The sequence below is a fragment of the Falco rusticolus genome, chromosome 6, assembly GCF_015220075.1.
Source record: "Falco rusticolus isolate bFalRus1 chromosome 6, bFalRus1.pri, whole genome shotgun sequence".
Taxonomy (NCBI): Eukaryota; Metazoa; Chordata; class Aves; order Falconiformes; family Falconidae; genus Falco; species Falco rusticolus.
Genome location: NC_051192.1, coordinates 89599184 through 89611832, shown reverse-complemented (window position 1 = coordinate 89611832; position 12649 = coordinate 89599184). Strand labels below are relative to the sequence as shown.

The following is a 12649-nucleotide window of genomic DNA, read 5'->3' as shown; positions in this document are numbered from 1 at the left end:
CAAAGTTATTTCTAAGCTTTGTACAATAATTTTCCTAATGACTGTTAATAGCTTAATGACTCAACAACTGACAAAACATGCTCCTTCAAAAAATAGCAGGCTAGCACAGCAACAACTGGTTGCATAACACTGAAAACCAGCAAAATGCAAGATAACATAATTTCTGTCTACTTCATATTCATGGTAGGGGAAGGTCACTCTTTCCACCATGGGATAAAGTTGGTGGATAAAGATGCAAGTTTGATGGTAGTGGCTTTATAAAACACCACTCTAATTCTGGGGAAGTAGGGGTGGTAGAAAGTGTGCAAGCATGTACTTAGATTAAAAACTCAGTATTAGTTAAAAAAAGGGCAAGCATTGGTTGCTAGATGACCTTTAGATTTTTTTTCCAGAAGTTTAATTTGCTCTATATGAAAAACCCAGGAGCTAAAATCCCAACTGAGCTGGGGTTCCCAGCAATACAAAGGTGATGCTCTCAATCTCTAGTGCAAGAATTAATTCATCTCTGAAGGAGAGTATCTTAGTGAAAGTTGGAATTGTGTTGTTGGCACCGTTCCAAATGGAGAAGTTGGGTTTAAGAAAAATAAACTTTTTTGAAGCTCTGGCCCCACCACATATAAAAAACATGCACGCTCCTTTTAATTCCACAGGCAGATTAATTTGTAGATTCTTCCTTTTAAAACTAGTATCATATCTCAATCTATAAACACATTTAAATAGTTTAAAATTACTAGAAGAAAAGATCCAGTTCATTAGGTATTCATACACCATGAAAAAATTTTGTTTTATAAGCCTAGATTGACCATTAGAGTAGAAGGTTAAAAATCAAATGCCCCTACCCAAGACAATTTGCCTGTCTCACTTATTACCAAGAATTATTCCAGGAGGTCTTTCTTTATCATTTGGAAGTTGATTAATCTGATTTTTCCATTCAAGGCCTGATCTCGCTCACTGTCTGCTTTTGTATACAAGAATCCAGAGCATACGGTACAAAGGTGGCCCTAAGAAAATTCCAGTTGACTGCTGCTGTACAGTGCCGTGTTTTTTTCAGGCTCTTTTTAATCACTCACCTAAAATGTTCTTTTCAGCTCTGTTTAAAGATGCTATGACCGACATCAGTAGCAAGTGGGCACATATACCTGTGGCAGAGTTCTATCCACTGTAATGAAGTTTCTAAAAGGTAACGTAATACATTTATCATTTCGCAGGGAACTTAATGCAGTTAAAACTAACGGCTAAATTGGCATCAAAGTTTTAACTTCTCTTGACAGAAAAACATTCATGATCCCAAGAACAACTTTTTAACAGTCAGGGGAACTTTAATGGCAATCGGGATCACTGCTCATGTCTACTATAATTGCTGCTCCTTAGTACTGTGAAAATAGGAAATTATTTCCAGCATTGAGTACAATGACAGTTAATACCACTTCTAATAAGGCTGTATTGAAAATACTTAACTGTCCAACCAATAAACATAACATAAATGATATCCCAGACACTGTCCAGTATGCAGACTCTGTCCAGTATGTAAACTTAATTTGCTCTTCACGAGATGTGCCTGATCTGGCATCAGAAAGTTAAAGGGGTAAAAGCTAACAATAATGCCATGTCCTGCCTCTCAGAAATGAGTGGGCTGTTTTGGACAGTTCTGCGACTTTTAAACCTCTCACTCACACCTATCACTCTATTACCTTGAATGTAATCCAGGAGGTATATGGGACTCCACTGAAAACAGTAATACTGGACTTCAGAAAACACAGAAAAATCACTTAGCTTTAAGATTTCACAATGGGCAGTCTTATGTCCAGACCTCTGAATGTCAGTGGAAATCAACCTCTGGTTTAAAAGCTGATTACTAAAGCTATATCCACACAATATTGAGATCATGTTGATCAGCAGAAGGAAATTCCAAAAAAACTTGTATTCTGAATAGCATTTCCTCCCTATTACATTTTGATTGTTGAAATGCTTTGCAGTTTGTGGCTCTCTTTGGTACTGAATACACGAACAGCTAGCTGTAAAAGACAAAACTTCTTACATCTACAATCAGTTATGTAACTCAGACATTTATGAAACAAACATTTCTATATTCTGAATAAATCTTTTAACACGTTTGTACTCTTGCATAAGAATAAAGTCATCATGTACCATTCAGAAAAACATTTGCAAGTTTTAAGTGTAAACCAGGTCATCACAAACACACTACCTAATACCATGTTCTCCACGGCTCCATTTAAGTCGTCCATTCTCAGACTTCCATCACATTCAACGCCTTCAACTAGCTTTCTCATGCCTTCTCCAATGTCACAGTAGGACAGTTATGGTCCACTGGCACTCTAAAGGCTAGAGCTTTTAAAAGGGAAATGACATTCAGGTAATCTGCTTCCATTATAATTCAGAGTTTACCTGCTGGTTGCAGCTCTCTGCGTTAGCCTCCTTAGAAAAACTTCAGCCCAAACTAACAATCAATCTGAGCTGGAAGACGAACTCGGGAAACAAAGAGTCTTAGAGAACTAGATGTGCACTCTGCAAGCAAATACTCTGTGTGTGACCACAGACTTTAGTGCAATTCAAGACACACAAAGCTCAAGCCTTCAGCTTCCACACCTATGGGGCAGCAATACATCCAAGAACAATCACATTGCCCTAGCGTTTGTTTAGATTGAGATGGATGTGTGAGATTTCAAGCCTTGTTTCTATGTTTAAAGTACCTGAGAATTATGCAGACAACATAATCAAAGAGATTCATGAATATGTATGTATCTCATACATCAGCATGCTCCAAAAAGTCTCCCTCTACAAACTGAGCTAAAACCAAAAACCCCAAACAGCAAAGGCTAGGTGGTGATCATAATTCAAGATATGACACTGCTGAGGCAGGAGAAGTCTGCACGACACAAAGCCGGAATTAAGACCTAAAGTAAGGAATGCTTGGCTATTTCTCTTGTTTGCAAGTAGAAAAATGCAATTTACAATTCTTTTAAAATAAGAATTAGTAAGTTATCAATCAAAAATGAAAATTAGTTTTCCAGTAAGAAAATGGAATCAACATCAGATGCTACAGAACACTTGATAATGTGAAGTTTATAGATGATAAAACTCATTTAGTAAGCTAGCAGTGTTGTCAGAAACCTCCACTGCATCATGCTATCACAAATGTCTTGGACATGGATGTTACCTAATTGAGGGTGAGGGAAAGAACGTTCTTCTCTTTTTTTCTGTTTTTCCTTTAATCAAAAGCTCTTTACAAAAATTCCATAATTGTGATTCAAACAATTTGTTACAGAAATCTTTTTGAGATCTATCAATAAATTAAAGTGCTCTAAATTGGCTGGTCTATGAGACAGAGTATCTGTCTTATAGTCAAAATAACATCTTGTTTATTCCAAGACAACTGAGAGGAAATTCCTTAATTCATCTTTGACAATTAAGACGCTCTGACAATCATCTTCGACGAATTAGATCAATATAGTCTTTGCAATCTCGCAGACTACAAATATGCCTTGGAACAGATATGTGTACGGACCATGTCAATTTCATTTGTAGCAGAAAAAAAAATCCTTATTGATATCCATGGAATAATTACAGGCCCCAGATAAAAGTATCAAGATGACATGACAAGCTGGAACATCTAGAGAAAAGAGCTAGAACAAGCTTTAACAATAACAGCAGCATGCTTTTACAGGAAACGTCTGGTCCAATCCAAACAACTGAAGAAACTCTACGAAGTTAAAATGCAGCATTATCATTACACAATAATAATAAGTAACAGCTAGATTCTACATACTGTATTCCCTGAATTTATGCTAAACTAAGCTAAGTTCATGATATCTGAACAACTCAAAACAACAAGAAAGAAATTCACTAGTACAGTAAATCAAGAATTCTGTAGCACTCAGACTCATCAGAAAGAAGAGAAAGGACAAGCGTTATTCTCTTTCCAGCATCTGTATCACAGCATGCAGGGTGACAAGACACCCAGTTACCAACAAGGATAAAGAAGGCCTTCTTAAAGCCACTTAAACTACTTTAATTTTACTTTTAGTAAAGCTACAGTAATAATTAATTACACTACCTAAGTAGTGCAAGTAATCTACAGTGATCCCACAGGTGTCCATGCAGATTCAAAACCTTATAATGAGACCCTGATTAAAAAATACTTTACAGTACTACCACTGCTCTCTGTCTCCCAACACCTACTCTCCTCCTCATTCTGTGCCCTTCCTTCCCTATCCTGTTGTCTGCCTCCATCACTGACAATCTGGACACTGGGACCCACTTCTTAATTTTTATACCAAAGTAGCTCCAGTTACCCTATCTCGGCACACTGAGTACAACAGAGCTCCTTCACATCATTTGAGTTAACTGCATATTGACCATCACCTCCAGAGAATTTTTACTGGTCTGTTAATTACAGAATAATTTGGCAGCAATGTTTGCTCACTCTGGGGCTTTTTTCAGGGGAGTGTGGGGGGCAGGGTGTGTGTGGTTTTGGTGTTGATTTTTCGTTGGGGTTTTTTTGGGGGGTTTTTTTTTTTTTTGGTGTGTTCGTTGGGCTTTTTAAAAAATATCATTAGCAGTTTGTTCTAAATACTTGACTATAGCTGGCACATCAAGGACAAGGTCTAAAGCATTGCTAATTCTACAGTTACCCTGCGATTAAAAGTATTAAGATGGTGCCGAGGGAAGAGCTACAAACACCACAGGCTACTCAACACAGGTCATGGAAGAAGTTAGTACAAGGACTTATGTTGGGCATGTACCTGGCTCCTTTCCTACATTCCTCTCATGTCCCTACCTCACCAGCACCACAATACTCAGCTTCTTCCCTACTCTTTAATATTTCCTCTGGGTTGTTTGCTGCAATGGTCTCCTTAGTTCAATTTCTGGCAAACACAGAGCATGGAAGCAGCAAAGACATGTTCACACTGACTGATTTGCTACTGGTGGGGCATTAAATACACTCTACAATTATCAATCTTAAGACTTGTATCTTCTTTCTCACTACAATAACCCCTTCCCAGGCCTGCCTGACAACTGGTAGGCAAATGGTTTTGTGGCTTATTTGGCATCTCAATTTTCTTATTTCTCAAACCAACCATCTTTCCCGTTACATGTCTGTTTTCTCAGAAAAATTAAATCCCTCCTTACTTTCCTAAAAATAGATTGTAGTAGTCTACCAGCTCCTTTAACTTTCTAATTAATTTATAACGCACAAATTAATATCACCTTATTACCTGAACATACATTTTGAAGGCTTCACTAGGGCTAACACTCAAAGAACAGATTCTTTCTCCATACAAAGCCTAGCCTTCAAGTACATCCTAAAGCTCTTAACGTGAGATCCTGCGTGCATACAGTACTCAGCAGCTCAGTGTGCTGCCAAGCACACTCAGACTGTTCAAAGGCAGTTATGTTGTTGGAAGGCAAGTGCATATGGAGAGGATCATGCTGATGTGCAGTTCCATGCCCAGCTGTTGCACAGATGCAGCCAACACACCCTATTTCAGAAACAATACTGAAAAATTAGAGACAAGGAAACAGTTCTGCAGAATTGCTACTGCCTTTTTTTTAATAAGTCTTTTCATAGATCCACATCAAAGCTATGTTTTTGCTACCACTGTGAGCCACCTCCTATATAAGCCAAGCACAAAAAAAAAAATATTTTACTGGATTCAGATTTTTTGCTTCATAATGACAGCCCTAATATTAATAATATTATCAGCATTATGGGCATAAGGCCAGCTGCAAATAAGGTGCGATTCTAATAAGCCCTACTCCTTCAGTGAGAGGTAGTGTGACCTGAAATGAACATATCAATATTCTTCTGCTGTAAACACTTATGCATCTAAATGCTTCACAATACTCACGATCACAATAGGGAAGTATTTAACATTTGGTAACTTGAGGCAGGAGAAAGCAAATTCTCTGGTAAAAAAAGGAATAAAACTGTCATATACTGATACTAATCAGTTAGACAATGCTTGTTTTCAGGACTGAAAAAGACAAAATGAATGGGAGGAGGAAGTACCTACCACACACTGATATCCAAATTACACCCAAAATTCAGGTCTCCTGAAATCCAGTTTATTGCCATTTAGATGACACCAGGTATTGTACTAATACTGTCCTGCTGAAATTAGGCTTGAAACAAAAGCTTACCAAACAGAAATGGCTGATAGTAACCAGAGAAGCCTCACCTGAATGAGATAGTGAGAACATAAACTGAGAAGCTCCAGTAGCTGCAAATGACTCCCAGCTGCTAGGACATCCTGTATTACCCCTGGTTCCAAGAGGATCTGTAAAAAAGAAAATGGAAGGTTTGTCATGTAGAACTCTAAGTACTTGTAGAAAGTAATAAAGGCCTTTGCTATTTCAGGCATTTAAGTCAACATAAAGAATAGAAAGAGTTCAATTAAGCATATAGAAAAGTCTTTGCAGGATGGGGACAGAGTTTTTAGAAGTTCACCTGAATTTCCCTAATTCTTTTTAAGCAGATCTTCCTATGAGAGTCCGTAATCCACATTACCCCCTAAATCCTTTAAAACTAAATATATTATATTTATTTTAAAATGTGACTTTTCAAAATAACAGAACCTTCTTTTGTTATCCAGATGCCTGGATACTTCCATATATACTGATGAATCAGGCCAACAGAATTGACTCAGAAGTCTCTACTATTAATATTATTAATGCTTGTAAAAAATATACAGGCTAGGAACGCCCTTCGCATTCTGCATGGTACCACTTCATAATTTTCTTAACCACTGTCTTCATTCTACAGAGTAAGGTTGTGAAGGCACAGGGTGAGCATGCTGCTGGGGAAGTGCCAGAAAGGACTAAGAAACCAAGACTGATTATTCTGTCACTTGCTCACACGAAACTCCTACTCATTTCAATTAAAATCACACACAGGCAGCAGTCAGGATAATTGGGCCTCAGCTCCTAGCCTGCTGTCTTGGGGTCAGCTTCTTAGAAGATCCCTTTCAGGACACAAAAAAGACTGGGAATACAGACACTGGTCAATTTCTTATCAGCAATCCCATTACAAGCTATGCAAAATAATATTCTTTAAATATAAGTGGTGCAACATAAAAAAAAATAAAAAATCAGAAATGCATGAGAAAAGTTAATTTGTAAAGATACTCAGTTTATTCCAAGTTTTACCCTTGTTGTATTTCCCCCGGCAACTTTGGTTTCACACCACATGAGGTCAGTCTCTCACTGCTCCACAGGGAAGTAAAGCTTTTTTCAGATCCTTTTTCTTTTGCCCACCAATTTAGTTTTATCTCACAGCATCATTTATATGTCTCAAAGGCAGTGGAATAAGGAGGATGGCAAACAAAAGGAAAGACACTCATCTGCATCTTTTGCAGTTAAACTGTTTTTGAGGGAAATGAAAAAGCATCTATGCTTTTCTTCAAGCAAACCTACAAATTATCTCCAACATAATGGATATGTTAAGAACAGGAGAGAAGGGGGGTTGATCCTTGCTTATATCAAGAGCTCATTTACATTGAGTTCTGTCAGTGTATGACATGCTTAAAGCTTGTGCAAATCACTATATATATTCATGCTAGGTTTTAAGTGAACATATATGTAATTTGCATACTGTTTAAAAGTTCTTTATCTAGCCAGAAAGACATGTAAGGATCTTAATGTAAATGAGAATCAGGCCCAGCACAATCTAGGTTTTAGGCTGGTGCTAATGAGGTTACTATATATGACGAGAGGTAGTTCAATGGAAAGCTAGGAAGGATTTCAGTTACAAAAATATCTCAAATAGATATACTGGGAAAAAAAGGAGGGGGGGGGGGGGGAAGCAGAACTAACAAATATTTTCCAGTGAGAGCTCAAGGTCAGACTGACAAAACAAGCTGGTTTAGACCTTGCAGTGTTTGTTATTCAGACATCATTCGTGCTGAGGAAGTTGTCATCTGATGTCATATTACTTACTAAGTGCCAGCCACCAGCTTAGCATTGTTAAAGACACACCATTAAGATAATCAGAACCATAAGCAGATTACTACCTTGTAGGCATTGGCAAACTATATTTAACTGTGATAATATTAATGTATTTTAAAGCTACAGCAATCCATTTACAAACAATACTAGTAGCATTATGAGATAATAAGTAAGACGAGACAAGCAGGGTGACTGGTTAGTACCTAGAGGTGCTTTGCACAAAGTCAGCAACAAAAGTTCATGTCAAGCCAGCTGACGTTCTTTACATCTTTTTCCATTTCTTACAGCTTTCCTATACCATACAAGATTTATTCTGCTGAGATAAAATCTTGGGAAACACAAAGGTGAGTATAACTGAGGAAAGTCTATTTTGTCTCTTCCCAAGACTTTGCCTTAAATGGAACTACCTAAATTTTTATCCAATACTCATTTGGATATAGGCAAAAACACCAATTCAACTATGCTAAATGTTTACCATCAGCAAACTGCATGCTGGGGAAACCCACAAGAGAGCTGTAAATAAAGCAGAAAGAAAATATTGCAAGCCTTCCTTCTACTGAAACTAGGGTATTTCACAATTATCCCACACCTCTTAACTTCTATACATTAATACAATTACTTGATTTTTATTCATTACAAGCATAGATGTTTATATGCTATATAGGCTATCCAGCTGAATCCTGAAAGTAAATGCACACAAAGACCACCATATGCACACCATAAGTACACCCACGGACTGACTCTCCTCTGTTTGTCTAACCCTCAAAACAATAGCTCTGTCTTCAGAGTGATGTTTATTGAAAATTAAGGAGAGGGAAACTAAGATCTACTTTGGATTCACACCTTCAAAATTCATCACAAATTATAAGTGTGAAAACTAAAGACAGAAGATTAATCCTTTTCCCCACTTCATCCTCAACTCAAGGGTCACATGGCATAATTATCAGGGTAGTAACTTGGAGTAATTTGGAACCATTGACTTCAGACAAACTGTGCAATCTTCACCAGTGAAGGAAATGTCTGTGTGTGACACATGCTACCTTAAGACTGATTTCTGTGCTATTTTTATATTCAGGTATTGCACCTGGCTGCATCTTACCATCAATCCTCTATTCGACCCTTATTTCTGAAGGTTAATTTTCATTACGCTGTCAACTTTTCTCTGGCCCACGATGCTACCCGGGAAAACCAGCTTAATCACATCCTCCCCGTATATAATGGGCAGATATTACAGAAAGCCTGAGTAATTTACTTTCCCAAGCCTCCAGGTTTCACGTACTGCTCATTTTCAAACTGATTTCCTTTGTCAAAGCTATTTTTCTCCTCCCCAACAATGACTGTTTTCAAACAGGTACCCTGTTCTTCAAGGCAGCCATTCCATCCTCCATCATCCCACAAACCCTTCAGAGAGAGCATGCACTCAACCCAGTTCACCCCCTTTTGTGGTCAGATTCACAGGCCAAAGGATAAAATGGATGCAAAAATCTGGTGTTTCTTTGCAACAGCATGCCGAGTCCACAAAGTCCAGAAAGGCAGATTACACAATTTCTTAGATATATAATTTAAATATATATGGAAATGCATCCATTTCTGCTTCATTGATATATTGAGGAAAGATGCTCTGCAGATACTAGAATTAGAAGCTTTTGTAAATTAAACCTGAGCTTCTGCGGCAGAAAAGGGAATTCTATAATCAGCCCCATGGTCACAGATACACATGGCCCTGAACACCCCACTGTACACCCGCCCTCTGGGCAGCAGTTCTAGAACTGGAATTCATTCCCCCTTCCCCTAAGATTTCCCTATTCCTTTCCCAACTCACCCTGCATCCCCTCCAACCCATCACATCTTAGGGGTCTGGGTAAACCTGGAAAAGATTAACTGGGATCACACATCTTGCCTCTCCCTTCAATCAGTTTCCTTTAGGAGACTTCTTGGCAACACAGAGGAATTAGCAGCTACAGATTCTTGGGCCAGGAGCAGCATATGAGATATGCTTTCTACCATCCTTTCTCAAGGACAACTACTCATGCCTCACCTCCACACTGCCCAGACTGAGAACATCCTCCTACTCGTTCAATGCCTCCCACCCCCCTACAACAAACCAGCCAGTACAGGCCAACACAAGAATTGAATGGTCATAATAAAGAGGGCAGTAATGGACAAAACAGAGCGAGGAGGAAACTCCTTAAACTGTCCTTCACAACAAAAACTTACAGCCCAAGAGGGAAGGCAAGGTCCAGATTAACTCACATCTACGGATCCTCATGAGGTTTATAACTCAAAAGAACAATTAGATCGTTTAATCTATTCCCTGTATATTGCAGGCCATTATATTTCATCCAGACACTTTTAAAGACACTAAACTAAAGCTACTTTAGGCCCAGGGAGCTAAACTGCATGCCCAGACAGACATGGAGAGATCGAGGATGCACTTCTACCACCTTCATTCCAGCTACTCATTTATACCCCTGCATTTCCTTCTCATTTCCATACAGCTGTTTATGGGGCCATGGAATAAGTGTGGTGGTGGTATGATATACATTAAAAATAAACCAGCATTATGCTATAACAGTAAGAAAATATATAATGCCATGTCAGAAAACTCTAGAAAGTAAACCATATGGAATTTAACACAGAAAACAAAACAAAACAAAGAAACCCTAAAAATCCTGCCAGTTTAATGCAAAATTCCTTCTTGACTCCACTTGCAGAGATCCACATTTCAAATGAGACAGGCATCTAACAAAAGAACCACTTGTTTTTCCCCTCTGGAGACCATTCTGTGTGCTTGAGAGCAATCAAAAACCTAACTTTTTTTTTTTTTTAGAGCAATTTAGACTGCATTTCATTCGCAGCCAGTTAACACTTCTGCCTATCTCCCTGTTAATTTGTGCTTCAGTTGAATCCTGAGCATCTTGCAGGTTAAGAACTGCTGCTTCAAAAAAGTGTGAGCAGGGAAAGAGAATGTTCTAGTCCACTGCAGGCAACTGCCCAAAGCCCTGGCACCTAACATCAGATAGTTACAAAATCCAGATGTCTCATTAGCCAATGCCAGAAGGCATCATGATCAGCATTTCTGTGATGGATGTAAAAATATTTTTCCAGAAAACTAAATGAAAATATCTGTTAAATGCACAGCATATAAATCATAGAATCATAAAGTATCTCAAGTTGGAAGGTACCTGTAAGGAGTGTCCAAGTCCCTGCTTCTCACAGGACTACCTAAAACTAAACTATATGACTAAGAGCATCATCCAGATGCTTCTTATACTCTGACAGGCTTGGTGCTGTGACCACTTCCCTCTGACCACCCTCAGTGAAAAGCCTTTTCTTAACACCCAGCCTGAACTTCCCCTGATGCAACTCCATACCATTATAAAACAAGTATCAGTATTATAAGTAAATACCATTATTTAAAGTAAGCCTCCAAGCAAATTCACTATTTTTTGGGAAGACATTTCATTACTTTGATTACTTTCAGCTCTAGAAAAGCTGTCTTGTCCATAGCTTGATACCAATCCAGAGCAAATAACATGATACACTTCTCTGGAATAAAGTGCATAAACTGAGTTAATTAAGCTCTGTGTTATTCTAAGCCTTCTGGGCAATCTGCAGTTGAACTGTGAACCTAACACCTAGTAGCTGTAACCTACTGCTAGGCACAGAAACAAGATTATCCTCCTGATCAAAGTAAAAAAGGAAGTGTCCAAAACTAAGTATCAAATTTTTATTTTTGGCTTTGAAATTGCATTTTTAAATGATGCCAAGTATTTAAAGCAAGACATAGTCCTGCTGTAATCAGTTTTCCATGACCTTGGCACGTTGTTCCCGGTAGAAAAGAACAAGGATAGTTGAAGTGATTTTTGCTAAGGACACTAGGCAGTTTAACCAATTAATTTTAATCAAAAGGCAACCAGTGGAACTGCTACACACAGGACGCAGGAGGTCACTTACCCCAAAAAAATCAATCATCACAATACAGCTTTGCAATACACCTCATCCACAAGTGAGCTAGAAAGGATTAACAGAACAAGAGGTGCTAAGACACTGATAGCTGTCTCCCCTCAGTCTTAACTGAAAATGGCAGATGAAATACAGGTTGATCACTATAAAAACTGTCACCATCAAACAGGGGGGAGATTTGATGAGAGGTGAAAGCCAATATTCTATAAAGGAATCAAAGCAATTATCAGGAGAAATAGTTGTACTTCAAAATATTTACTTCAACTATTTCTTTATTACTTGAGAAGACCTTTCACTCTTTCATATTTTTTGTTAAAGAAATAACTAAGCCGAAAGTACAATTTCATAAAGGAGCTGTAAGATATTATAACTAACCATAGATTTGTGTGCATGAATTTGAAAAAAAATCACCAGATGGTACCACTACCAGTTCATGAAACCTCTTTGGTAAAGTGATAATAGCTGTTACAGGATGACAGGTTTTTTAAATAAATAAATACAAAATAAAGTTAGTAAATAAAGGCAGCAGTTAAATAGGATTCACATTGATAATGCTTTAAAGTAATACTGAGAGCAACCCAAGCACAAGAAATAACAATATATCAGGCACTACCATGAAATTCTAGATTTGTAACTGGAACATTAAATTGATATTCCCTTTATTAAAGACTGATGGTATGTTAGCATTTTTCGAGTAAAGACAATCTGTTAAATATGC

At 37.9% G+C, this 12649-nt stretch overlaps 1 protein-coding gene across 5 annotated transcripts in view; it reads right to left on the bottom strand.

Moving 5' to 3' along the window:
- Positions 1-12649, bottom strand: part of KLHL32 (kelch like family member 32) — a 129352-nt gene that overhangs the window by 55461 nt on the left and 61242 nt on the right. For all 5 annotated transcript variants that reach the window (XM_037392463.1, XM_037392465.1, XM_037392464.1 and 2 more), the window contains one exon: positions 6201-6299. In XM_037392463.1, coding sequence (XP_037248360.1) covers positions 6201-6299 — 99 coding nt within the window. The remainder of the gene's footprint in view (positions 1-6200; positions 6300-12649) is intronic.